The 13,215-nt window shown below is 40.3% G+C and overlaps 1 protein-coding gene across 1 annotated transcript in view; it reads right to left on the bottom strand.

Annotated features, from left to right (window-relative positions):
* Positions 1-731: 731 nt before the first annotated feature.
* LOC121387813 (CTD small phosphatase-like protein) overlaps positions 732-13,215 on the bottom strand; it is a 38,763-nt gene continuing 26,279 nt past the window's right edge. Inside the window, exons 4-8 of the mRNA XM_041519030.1 lie at positions 12,105-12,161; positions 10,621-10,713; positions 8,839-8,937; positions 4,125-4,211; positions 732-1,562 (exon numbers count right to left, since the gene is read on the bottom strand). Coding sequence (XP_041374964.1) covers positions 1,419-1,562; positions 4,125-4,211; positions 8,839-8,937; positions 10,621-10,713; positions 12,105-12,161 — 480 coding nt within the window. The 3' untranslated portion in view covers positions 732-1,418. The remainder of the gene's footprint in view (positions 1,563-4,124; positions 4,212-8,838; positions 8,938-10,620; positions 10,714-12,104; positions 12,162-13,215) is intronic.

Genomic DNA, 13,215 nt, shown 5'->3' on the forward strand with positions numbered 1-13,215 from the left:
CTCACTTCAATTTTTTTTTCACATCGAGGTCTGATCAAGCACTTCTTGGCAGTAGCTAGTTACTTACTGCACTGCACTGGTGTTTAGCCTAGATGATCAACTAAAAAACAACCAACTATGGGTGGCCAGGTGGTTTTCTTGTTGTGTCATGTACTGTACTTTTTAAGTCAGCAACTGGAACTCCGTTTATAAAATAGTTTGGCACATATGGGAAGAGAGAAGACAGGTGAAAGCGACAGGGTCTAAAGTCCTAATCAAAATTATACCAGTTGCTATTATTATTATTTCACATCAGTCATTTCTGTCCCGGATTGGGCCACAGGCCATGCCAGAGACCTGACCTGGGATAGACATGCCTGATACCTTAGTGGTATAGGGACATGTTAAAAACAGTTTAAGCTGAAGCTCACATTATTCATAAACATTTCTGGAAAAAATAAAAAATAAAAAATAATAAAGACGAAAAAAAATGAATGGGAATAATTTTGATTAGGACTTTTTAGTTTGACATACGGCACTGCATGAACATATTCATTTGTGCCAAACTGTACTACCAAATGTTGTAATTAAAATTAAAAAATCCATACCCCACCCATTAGTGTACTTATGTGTTACTAAAATTATTTGACAAGTTGAATCCTAGGGTCTCGGTTGTTGTTAAGCAAATCGCCAATTATAAACTACAATTCACTTCCCTTTTTATAACATATTAAAAAGGACAATATAGCTTAAAAATTCAAATAATATATTTTCTACAAGAGGTAAATATATCAATGGTTCTGTATGCACTTTTTTCCAGATAGTAACACATTTATTCTGCTCCCCATTTTCAGAACACTGTGTCCCGTTTCTCTGGTTGTCTCCCCTGATCTGCTACTCTTCAAACATCACTCTAAAAGGGAAGAACACTGCCTGAAATCAATCTTTCTGTGACATGATGCCCAATTTCTTCCACTTTTATAAAACATTAAAAAAAAAAATTCCAAACCGTCTAAAATGTTCTGGCATGCAGAAACACAAGTCATTCACAAAGTGGTGAATCACTGTACTAAAAGTCATGTGATCTATCACAACCAATGAGAAAACACACTGAGGTATTGAGCAGGCCATTTTTGTTTTTGTTTTGTTTGGTTAATGTAAGTAAATTCCTCCTTTACTCTACAAGCACCACCTTCCTGCAGAAAAAACAAAATATAATATGTCGGAAAGGGGGAATATATATATATATATATATATATATATATATATATATATATATATATATATATGTGTCTGTAAGGGGGAGTCTTCTATGATTCACAGCAGTTGAATATTTTCATCCAAGACCACAAGGCATTCACACATTTCATTTTATATTAAAATTTGCATAAAACAAACTTAAAAAAAAGAGTAACATCTGTGGCGATCCAACTCTGCCGCTAAGAGGGCGTGTCTGACGGACTGTCTCGGGTGTTTTTGAGCACGGAGTAAACGTCATCAACTCGTGACAAACACTCAAACAGAGGCAGCAGTTCTAGCAGCTCTTTATCAGACATGTCATCAAACCAAGACGACACGGGCACCTGCAACAAAACAACATTTCATTAGGTGGTCGTCATCGTCATTAAGCCATCGGACATGACTGGTAGGTACAGAGTTCGCAACCCGATATTGGGCTCCCACCCAGAGTGAAGGAAGGAAATGTTTTATTTAACGACGCACTCAAAACATTTTGTTTACGGTTATATGGTGTCAGACATATGGTTAAGGACCACACAAATATTGAGAGGAAACCTGCTGTCGCCACTTCATTGGCTACTCTTTTTGATTAGCAGCAAGGGATCTTTTATATGCACAATCCCACAGACAGGGTTGTACATACCACAACCTTTGATGTACCAGTCGTGGTGCACTGGATGGAGTGAGAAATAGCTCAATGGGCCCACCAACGGGGATCAATCCCAAGATATATCTCTTACCAGAGCCAACAAATTTTCTTATTTCCTAAGTTCAAGGGACGTAATTCTGTGAAAAATGGCTAAATCGCCATGAAAGTCAAACATGATCAGTAACAGTACATGATAAAGCTATACACAAAGTTTTAGCTCAATATCTCATGACATATGTGAAGAAAAAAAAATCATCCTGAAAACTTTATGTGGGATGGATGGATCGACAGGCTGATGGATGGATGGATGGATGGAAGGATAGACAGAATGACAGACAGAAGAACGGAGATGAAACCTAGTCCCCTCCGGTTGGATGCAAATATCTTCAGGCACGGTGGAAATAAGTACACATTGGGATGGACTTACAGACTGAAGGCGCAACACAAAGTTTCTAGGGAATTCGTGGTGTGTGTGTGTGGGGGGGGGGGGGGGGGGGGATGTACACTCTCCCATATATTTTTGAAAACTAGATGTCTTGAAAAGCAATTTCCTGCATTCTACAAGTAAAATTCATCTCTGACTTAAGATTTACTAACAATGATATTTTTTAATCAGCGGCTAATTATAAAAATCAACAGTTTGCATTGAACATTCAAAGATGCAACTACAAAGCAAGTTTCATCGTCCTGTGACTAGCTATTTACAGAAACAAAAAATGTCTGTATCACCGCTTTTTGTCCTACTTCAAGGGGAGATAATAAAATATTTGACACTGCAACTTTAATGGTAGACGACTGGCCTCGGTGGTGTTATGGTATCAGTACATACAGGGGGACACGCAGAAACCACAACTACTTCGGGGAGGATATTCGAACCACCACTGGAAGACCTTGGACGACGGCAGCAGTTACGAGCTTCATTCCAAGATCTTCAACGGAACCAAGGGAATAGTCGTTACGCACCGAAGGGACCAGACCTACAGACAGTGCATCCTGTTTGCTGAACTCGACAACAGATCGATCCACAGGATGCTACAAGCGGTCTGCGGCCCCGACTATTCCAAGGTGCTCCAACATCTACAGCAGATCAAGGATAAGCTGCCGTCGCTCCGAGACACTCCAAGCTCCCCGAAGTAGTACAACCTTACCTAGGACAGGTATCCTCCTTTTTTGGGCTTAGTTGGACTTTAAACTTTTTCGATCGAGCTTCAAAATCTTTATGTTTATTTTTTTATAAATAGTCCAACGCAATTTACTTTGGCGCCCGTTCAATTGAAATCACCTTAAAACCTTTTTGGCCGAGCAGTCAAACTTATTTTTGGGTTTAAATTCTTAGTCCGGACATGATGTTAGGTGCTGCTATTCTCCGTAGACTTTAGCTTTTCTAGTTAGACCCGAAGGAATCGAAATTCAGCCAGTCAGAACACGGCCCATTTTCGGTGTCTACTAGTCGGTCCGCGCAGTCGCTGGACACAACTAAATTCTTATTCCAAAATCTGCCCACTTCAAACTTATCCCCCACCCTTTTCTGTCCTGGACTTAGTCACTGGCAAAGGCCAGAGATTATGCCCAGGACAGACATGCTTGAAACCTTCGTGGTATATGAGCATGTAAATATATATTGGATTGGATTGGTGTTATGGCTAAGCCATCAGACTACAGGCTGGTAGGTACAGGGTTCGCAGCCCGGTACCGGCTTCAACCCAGAGCGAGTCCTTAAGGGCTCAATGGGTAGGTGTAAGGCCACTACACCCTCTTCTCTCTCACTGACCAACTAACAACTAACCCACTGTCCTGGACAGACAATCCAGATAGCTGAGGTGTGTGCCCAGGACAGCGTGCTTGAACCTTGATTAAGATATAAACACAAAAATAAGTTGAAATGTTTTATTTAATGACGCACTCAACGCATTTTATTTACGGTTATACGGCGTCAGACATATGGTTAAGTACCACACAGATATTGAGACAGGAAACTCGCTGTTGCCACTTCATGGGCTACTCTTTTCGATTAGCAGCAAGGGATCTTTTATATGCACCATACCACAGACAGGATAGTACATTCCACGACCTTTGTTACACCAGTTGTGGATCACTGGCTGGAATGAGAAATAGCTCAATGGGTCCACCGACGGGGATCGATCCTAGACCGACCGTGCATCAAGTGAACGCTTTACCACTGGGCTACATTCCGTCCCCCCCCCCCCCCCCCCCACCCCCCCCCCAGCTGTAATGATAAAATAAGAAGTGAACTCACTGCATTGTCTGGATGGAAGATATAGGAAGCCGGGGAATTATCTACTATAACCACTTGATCTAGACATCGGCCTAGTCTACTCAGATCCTGCGGAGAAGAAAGAAAAAAACAAAATGTTAGTTACACCCCAGCACATTATTTGGAGACACCCCAGCACACAGTGTAGTTCCTCCTATGAATGACAATGTACCCATTATTGTTTACCGACATCCCAGCACATTGTTTACCGACATCCCAGCACATTGTTTACCGACATCCCAGCACACTGTTTACCGACATCCCAGCACACTGTTTACCGACATCCCAGCACACTGTTTTTACCGACATCCCAGCACATTGTTTACCGACATCCCAGCACACTGTTTACCGACATCCCAGCACATTGTTTACCGACATCCCAGCACATTGTTTACCGACATCCCAGCACATTGTTTACCGACATCCCAGCACATTGTTTACCGACATCCCAGCGCACTGTTTATGACACCACAGCACATTGTTTATGATATCCCATCACACTGTTTACTGACATCCCATCACATTGTTTACCGACATCCCAGCACATTGTTTACGATACCCAGCGCACTGTTTATGACACCACAGCACATTGTTTACTGATATCCCATCACACTGTTTACTGACATCCCAGCACATTGTTTACGATACCCAGCGCACTGTTTATGACACCACAGCACATTGTTTACTGATATCCCATCACACTGTTTACTGACATCCCAGCACATTGTTTACCGACATCCCAGCACATTGTTTACGATACCCAGCACACTGTTTATGACACCACAGCACATTATTTACTGACATCCCATCACATTGTTTACTGACATCCCATCAGTTTACTGACATCCCATCACATTGTTTACTGACATCCCATCACATTGTTTACGATACCCAGCACACTGTTTATGACACCACAGCACATTGTTTATTGACATCCCATCACATTGTTTACTGACATCCAATCACATTGTTTACTGACACCCCAGCACACTGTTTACTGACACCCCAGCACATTATTTACTGACACCCCATCACATTGTTTACTGACACCCCAGCACACTGTTTACTGACACCCCAGCACATTGTTTACTGACATCCCATCACATTGTTTACCGACATCCCAGCACATTGTTTATGATACCCAGCGCACTGTTTATGACACCACAGCACATTGTTTACTGACATCCCATCACATTGTTTACTGACAACCCAGCACACTGTTTACTGACACCCCAGCACACTGTTTACTGACACCCCAGCACATTGTTTACTGACACCCCATCACATTGTTTACTGACACCCCAGCACACTGTTTACTGACATCCCATCACACTGTTTACCGACATCCCAGCACATTGTTTACGATACCCAGCGCACTGTTTATGACACCACAGCACATTGTTTACTGACATCCCATCACATTGTTTACTTACACCCCAGCACACTGTTTACTGACATCCCATCACATTGTTTACTGACACCCCAGCATACTGTTTACTGACATCCCATCACACTGGTTACTGACACCCCAGCACACTGTTTACTGACACCCCAGCACACTGTTTACTGACATCCCATCACATTGTTTACTGACAACCCAGCACATAGTTCCCCATATGAAAGACATGTACCTTGACATAGTTCCCCCATGAAAGACAGATACTTTATATACTAAAACGCAAAAGAAACGCAGGTTCTCATTAAATTGGATATAAAATATTAAAAAAACAAAACGAAATGAAGATTTCAACATTTATTTTGGAGCTACACCAATTCGGCACACATTGGTGTTGGAAATGTTTGATTGAATTCCTTTTTGGCTATTGTTTCATGTCATAAAGTAGGGTGGGGGTCCATGTTAAAAATGTGAAAGAGACGACCTGTAGCATTGTCAAAGTCAGTATCGCGTGTGACCACCCTGGGCATTGAAACAGGCAGTGCAACGTCTCCTCATTGAGTTGACAAGCCGTTGAAAGAATGCCTGAGGGAGTGAGTTCCATTCATGGACCAATGCTGCCTCCAGCGCCTGCATATTCTGAGGTTGTCCGCGAGCCTGAAGGCGACGTCCGATTTCATCCCAGACGTGTTCGATAGGCGCCATGTCCGGTGATAAGGCTGGCCACGGCAACGTTGGGATGTTGTGTTGAGCCAGCAACGCCTGTGTTGCCCTGGCAGTGTGCGGCCTGGCATTGTCTTGCTGCAGCAAGCGCACACGTGGGTGAGCGGCAAAGAAGGGAACGACGTGATTGTTGATGACGTCATTTTGGTACACGGCGGCATTAACGCGTTGTCTGAACACATGAAGTTGTGTTCTGTGGTTGAATGAGAACCCACCCCACACCATCACACTACCCCCGCCCCATCGGTCGACCTGCAGAACGCAGCAGTCGGAGTAACGTTCATGTCGACGTCGCCATACTCGGATTCGGCCATCAGCGTTGGAAAGATTGTAACGGCTCTCATCAGTAAACAGAACTTGTTGCCACTGGCCACGTCGCCATCTTTGATGTTGTTGCGCCCACTGTTGACGTTGTTGGCGGTGCCGAGGGGTCAATATTGGTCCCACATAAGGACGGCGGTTACGGAGTCCTGCTGCCCTCAGACGGCGTCGGACGGTATCGGCGGACACTGGACCACGTGGACCACACACCTGGTGAGCGGTGTTAGCTGCTGGCAGCATCCGATTCCTAAGGTGGGTCACCCGGATGTACCGGTCTAGGGCTGCGGTTGTCACCCTCGGGCGGCCGGTGCGTGGTCGATCGTTCACAGATCCAGTGATTTGGTGACGTTGAGAAAGGCGTGCGATTGTCGAAACATGACATCCCAATTGTCTGGCTACAGCAGTACGGGTCTGTCCGGCTTGCAACATCCCGATGGCCATCCCTCGCTGGAGTTGCGTCAGTCGCGGCATTTTTAAAATGTGATTCTGTTGTCTGTCACTACTCAAATTGAATTTATGCGATTAAATCCAGGTGTGTAGGCTTTATAAGCATTTCAATGAGTGTGTTTGCACTGGATTCATGATACGGATGATCCAGCACGTGCAAACAACGTGTTTTGAGAATTCGTGACGTCACACAGGTAATGAAATTGACACGCAGGTGGGACTGCGGTGTGGGTGTGTGCCATGTCCTTTAACACAGTTGAGGTTCAATTCCACCAAAGATACTGCTTTACAAAGTGCAATTCTTTCGCATTTTCATGACCTGCGTTTCTTTTGCGTTTTAGTATACATAGTTCCCCAATGAAAGACACATACCTTGACATAGTTTCCCCTATGAAAGACACATACTGTGACATAGTTCCCCCTATGAAAGACACATACCTTGACATAGTTTCCCCTATGAAAGACACATACCATGACAGAGTTCTCCCAGGAAAGACAGATACTTTTTACATAGTTCCCCTATGAAAGACACATACCATGACATAGTTTCCCGTATGAAAGACACATACCATGACATAGTTTCATCTATGAAAGACACATACCATGACATAGTTCTCCCATGAAAGACAGATACTTTTTACATAGTTCCCCTATGAAAGACACATACCATGACATAGTTTCCCGTATGAAAGACACATACCATGACATAGTTTCATCTATGAAAGACACATACCTTGACATAGTTTCATCTATGAAAGACACATACCATGACATAGTTTCATCTATGAAAGACACATACCATGACATAGTTTCATCTATGAAAGACACATACCATGACATAGTTTCATCTATGAAAGACACATACCATGACATAGTTTCATCTATGAAAGACACATACCATGACATAGTTTCATCTATGAAAGACACATACCTTGACATAGTTTCAGCTATGAAAGACACATATCATGACATAGTTTCCCCTATGAAAGACACATACCATGACATAGTTTCACCTATGAAAGACACATACCTTGACATAGTTTCCCCTATGAAAGACACATACCGTGACATAGTTTCACCTATGAAAGACACATACCTTGACATAGTTCCTCCCATGAAAGACACATACCTTGACTTAGTTCCCCTAATGAAAGACACATACCGTGACATAGTTCCCCCTATGAAAGACACATACCGTGACAGTTTCCCCTATGAAAGACACATACCTTGACATAGTTTCCCCTATGAAAGACACATACCATAACATAGTTTCCCCTATGAAAGACACATACCATGACATAGTTCCCCCTATGAAAGACACATACTGTGACATAGTTCCCCCTATGAAAGACACATACCGTGACAGTTTCCCCTATGAAAGACACATACCTTGACATAGTTTCCCCTATGAAAGACACATACCATAACATAGTTTCCCCTATGAAAGACACATACCATGACATAGTTCCCCCTATGAAAGACACATACTGTGACATAGTTCCCCCTATGAAAGACACATACCATGACATAGTTCCCCCTATGAAAGACACATACTGTGACATAGTTCCCCCTTTGAAAAACACATACCGTGACATAGTTCCCCCTATGAAAGACACATACCATGACATAGTTTCACCTATGAAAGACACAAACCTTGACATAGTTCCCCCTATGAAAGACACATACTGTGACATAATTTCCCCTATGAAAGACACACACCGTGACATAGTTTCCCCTATGAAAGACACATACCGTGACATAGTTCCCCCTATGAAAGACACATACCTTTCCCCTATGAAAGACACATACCTTGACATAGTTCCCCCTATGAAAGACACATGATTCTCGGAAAAGGCGACACCTGAAGACACCCCACTTGTCAAGCAAGTCTGCCACTGGGTCTGCATACTGGAAAAAACAAACCAAAATCATTCAGCAGTTATACGGTTAAAGATACATCTGCCTAACACACACACAATGAAGGAAGGAAATGTTTTATTTAATGATGCACTCAACACATGTCATTTACGGTTGTATGGCATCAGACATATGGTTAAGGACCACACAGATATTGAGACAGGAAACCCGCTGTCGGCACTTCATGGGCTACCCTTTTCACTTAGGAGCAAGGAATTTTTTATATGCACCATCCTAGAGGATAGTACATACCACGGCCTTTGTTACACCAGTTGTGGAGCACTGGCTGGAACAAGAAATAGCCCAATGCCTAAAACACACACAAATGCAATAGACTAATATATACTCATGGACAAGTTCCTGCATTGTGTGCGAGTGCGTTTTTATCAGTCATTAATTTCACAGGAAATATAATTCTATTAATAAAAAAGGTAACTCTTACTTAATGCAATAATTTGTTTACTTTACAACACCGAGTTAACGTTATTTGGAAATGAAATAAACAAAATGCGGAAACCCATGAAATTTGCATGTTGTGATTTGTTGGCTGTTTTTATATACAAAGCAACTGTTACAAACTGTACATAAATGCTTTTAAATTCTACATAGTTACATAAAAAATAAATGTATATATTTTTACCACTTTACAGCTATTCCTTTCGTTATTTTATGAATTAAAGTTTTTTGTTTAAATTATTTCCCCACAGGAGGTGTGGCTTAAAAATATCTCTCTCTTTAAAAGGACTGGGGTTTGTCCAAGATTTTTCAGCAGGGTCCCATGGCAAATGGAATTGGGCAATATAGCATAATTTAATCATAATTGAGATGGGTTAATTTAGGCATTCAATTAAGTTATGAAAATAGACATGATTAGAGGAATATTTACAAGTGAAATTGTGAATTTTAAGTGCCACTTGCTTTTGGGAATGGGCCTATGTCTGTAGGGAAGGAAGGAAGGAAATGTTTTATTTAACGACGCACTCAACACAATTTATTTACGATTATATGGCGTCGGACATATGGTTAAGAACCACACATATATTGGGAGAGGAAACCCACTGTCGCCACTTCATGGGCTACTCTTTTTGATTAGCAACAAGGAATCTTTTATTAACACCATCCCACAGACAGGATAGCACATACCACAGCCTTTGTTATACCAGTCATGGTGCACTGGCTGGAACGAGAAATAGCCCAATGGGCCCTACTGACAGGAATCGATCCTAGACCAACCGCATATCAAGCGAGTGCTTTACCACTGGGCTACATCCCGCCCCGGGCCTATATTCGGTAACTTGTGTGGACACACCATAATTTAACAAGTCATCTCATGATGTTTACAAGTGACCAATAAACAATTTCTTGAAAATATATATACATTGTACAATATATGCACCATAACATGTTTTTTCCCCCACCCCATGAGTATGAATTAAAAGTGCAATGTCATAGAACTTTGCAATTACCATATTTATCTATTTTTGCATTTATTCATGATAAACCACAACACATATATATGTCATCGTAGCATAATTAACTCTAGAAAATCAAAATTATCAAAACCCAGCATAAACAGTGGCTTTGTCGGAAATTTCGAGAAAAAATTATAAGTCAACAATTTTAACTCTTAAACGTTTTTTAGATCATCATAATACAAATGAAATGTATACAAACCTTTGCTAAACTTGCTGTGAACAACACACATTCAAATAACTCCCCCATTTTTTGTAGAAATTCATCTACATAAGGCCTCTTTAAAACGTAGACCTGCAAAAGCAAATCACATACAATATGCAATACTATTACCCATATGGTTAAAAATATCTTGATACATATGAAAGTGATATGTCCCACTAGAATGCCAAGTGGGACGTAACACTTTGATGAAATACAATGACGTCATCAACTGGCACAATACAACCTTATAGGAATGTCAACAAAACGAGTTGAATGATATAAATTAAGATCAATACAGGTAATAAATATTAAACTCGGAACTATTTCGTATCATATTTACGTTCCCTCATGAAATAATTTCATTGTCACTCTCTAAAGCTAATTGAAAATGATTTCACTAGGGACATAAACATGCCACGAAATGTAAGTTTTTTTAATACCGTATCCTATAAGAACAAACATCGGAATAATTCGGTAACACTTGTTCAGGTTACCAGGGGCCTAATTCACAAAGGTCTCTTAGGCTCTGCTAGACAACAAAGCATCCTGTTTGCAAGTCTTTTAGCATTGCACTGCAAGATCGCAAAGTTGCGAGAGTTTAGTGAATTAAGACACCTGGGCCCCGTTCCACGAGGCGATCTTAGCCCTAAGATCACCTTAAGCGCATAGCTAAGCTACCCTATGCACTTAAGTTGATCTTAGGGCTAAGATCGCTTTGTGGAACGGGGCCCAGGTTACTACGCCAATAAAGTTAATAGAATTTTCAAATGGATTGTCAAAGTTCAAAGTGGACCATTAAATATAACCTAGCAAGAGCAAATGAGCTCTGTGTTAACATTCTCGAAAGCTTGCAATTTTACATACATCTTAAAATTTGGGGGTTATGTCTGTTGTACATCTATATATATATACATAGCTAGCTCTGGCACTCACCAAATTCATCAATTGCAAATTTCAAAAACAACTGGCGAATTTTATTTCAATTTGGCAAAATAATTTCATTAAATAATTGATATTTTTTTATAAAAAACAACTGGTTTTGTGCAATTTTTGAAGTTTAGTAGATAACTTGGTGAAATATTCTGCAGACCCAGGGCTAGTCCTGACATAATTAAATTTCCGCTACATTCATAACAATTTAACGCCATTCCATTGATCCAACCATAGCAACGGGAGTTTGTTCATTTCTCAATAAACATAAAAAATAACGTTGTCAGGCAACATCATTTTATACTGGTAGTTTGGTCTTACTGAGCGTTACTGTTCATGAACCAAACACATAATTAAAAATAAAATATGAACTTTTAGTGTTATTATTAGTAAGTATGTTTAAAATTTAATTTTAAGTATTGTCTGTTATTTCTTTTACTCTATTATTTACCACAATGGTAAAACAGCCATTAATGGTCATAAATGATCAAATACAACTTAGTTATTCCCTAGTTTGACTTACTATCCACCAATACAGGTATTCAACTTACCTGGTGTACTGTTCCATCTATCTCTACTGGAACAATGAAGTCTGCATTGCTTATCGGCTGAAACAAACAACAAAAACAAATTACACTTTGTTTACCCTTTTCAGCTCCAATGAATTCCAGGGCTCGAAATTAATGACGGCAATTGCTGTGCTTGACTTATAAATAGCCGTAGATCAGGAGTATCACTGACTACACTTTTGTGCCATCAGTAAAGCTTGTCAATAATGACAAAATGTAGACACCTAGTGTACATTATAACATTTGTACATTTGAAATATACAGCATAATAACCTTTCACTAGTTTCAGTCATGTTTATTTGTTGGAAAAGTCACTTTTTAAAAACAAGTGCCTCAGGCAGGCTAAAAATTGCTGTAAGTGGCCCGTTTTTAAAACAAGTGCCGTGGGAGACAAATTCTTAAGTTCGAGGCATGAATTCTGAATTTTACAAATAATATACATTGTATTAGTCATACACAAAAGTATGTGATTTGCCATTTTGTGTCAAAATTGGTAACATGTCATACCATTTCCTAAAACAAAACAGAAAGAAGAACATATTTTAATAATCCAAACACTTGTGCATAATTATTTGTAAACTAAAGGGGAATAACTCCAATACCCAGACCTGGCTAGTTTATGCAGAGTAGTTGTTAGCTTCCCTTAGTATGTGAATTTAAAACCAGGGCTTCTAGAATTTATATAAAAATCCACAAGCCATGGGATCAATGATTTTAAAAATGTACTAGCCACAATTAAAAATTCACTAGCCCTACTTTACTTTAAGTAAATACATTTTTACTAATATTAACAATCAGATATGTGACCCAAAGAGGGAAACAAGACCTTAAAACCAGTATATTTAGGGGGGGGGGGGGGGGGGGGAGAGAAGGGATATTCATATTTACAAAATAGTCTTAAATGCAGCAATTGACAACTTTTTTCACTAGCCATGGTAATTATAATTATTTACTAGCCCAACATTGAATATCACTAGCCATGGGAGTGGGGCTACCATATAATCTAGAAGCCATTAAAACAAAAACAAAAACAAAACTACAAAAGGAATCCATATCAATGTTCAGTATGGTAATAACTAATATATTACATGGC

This window comes from Gigantopelta aegis, chromosome 13, assembly GCF_016097555.1.
Source record: "Gigantopelta aegis isolate Gae_Host chromosome 13, Gae_host_genome, whole genome shotgun sequence".
Taxonomy (NCBI): domain Eukaryota; kingdom Metazoa; phylum Mollusca; class Gastropoda; order Neomphalida; family Peltospiridae; genus Gigantopelta; species Gigantopelta aegis.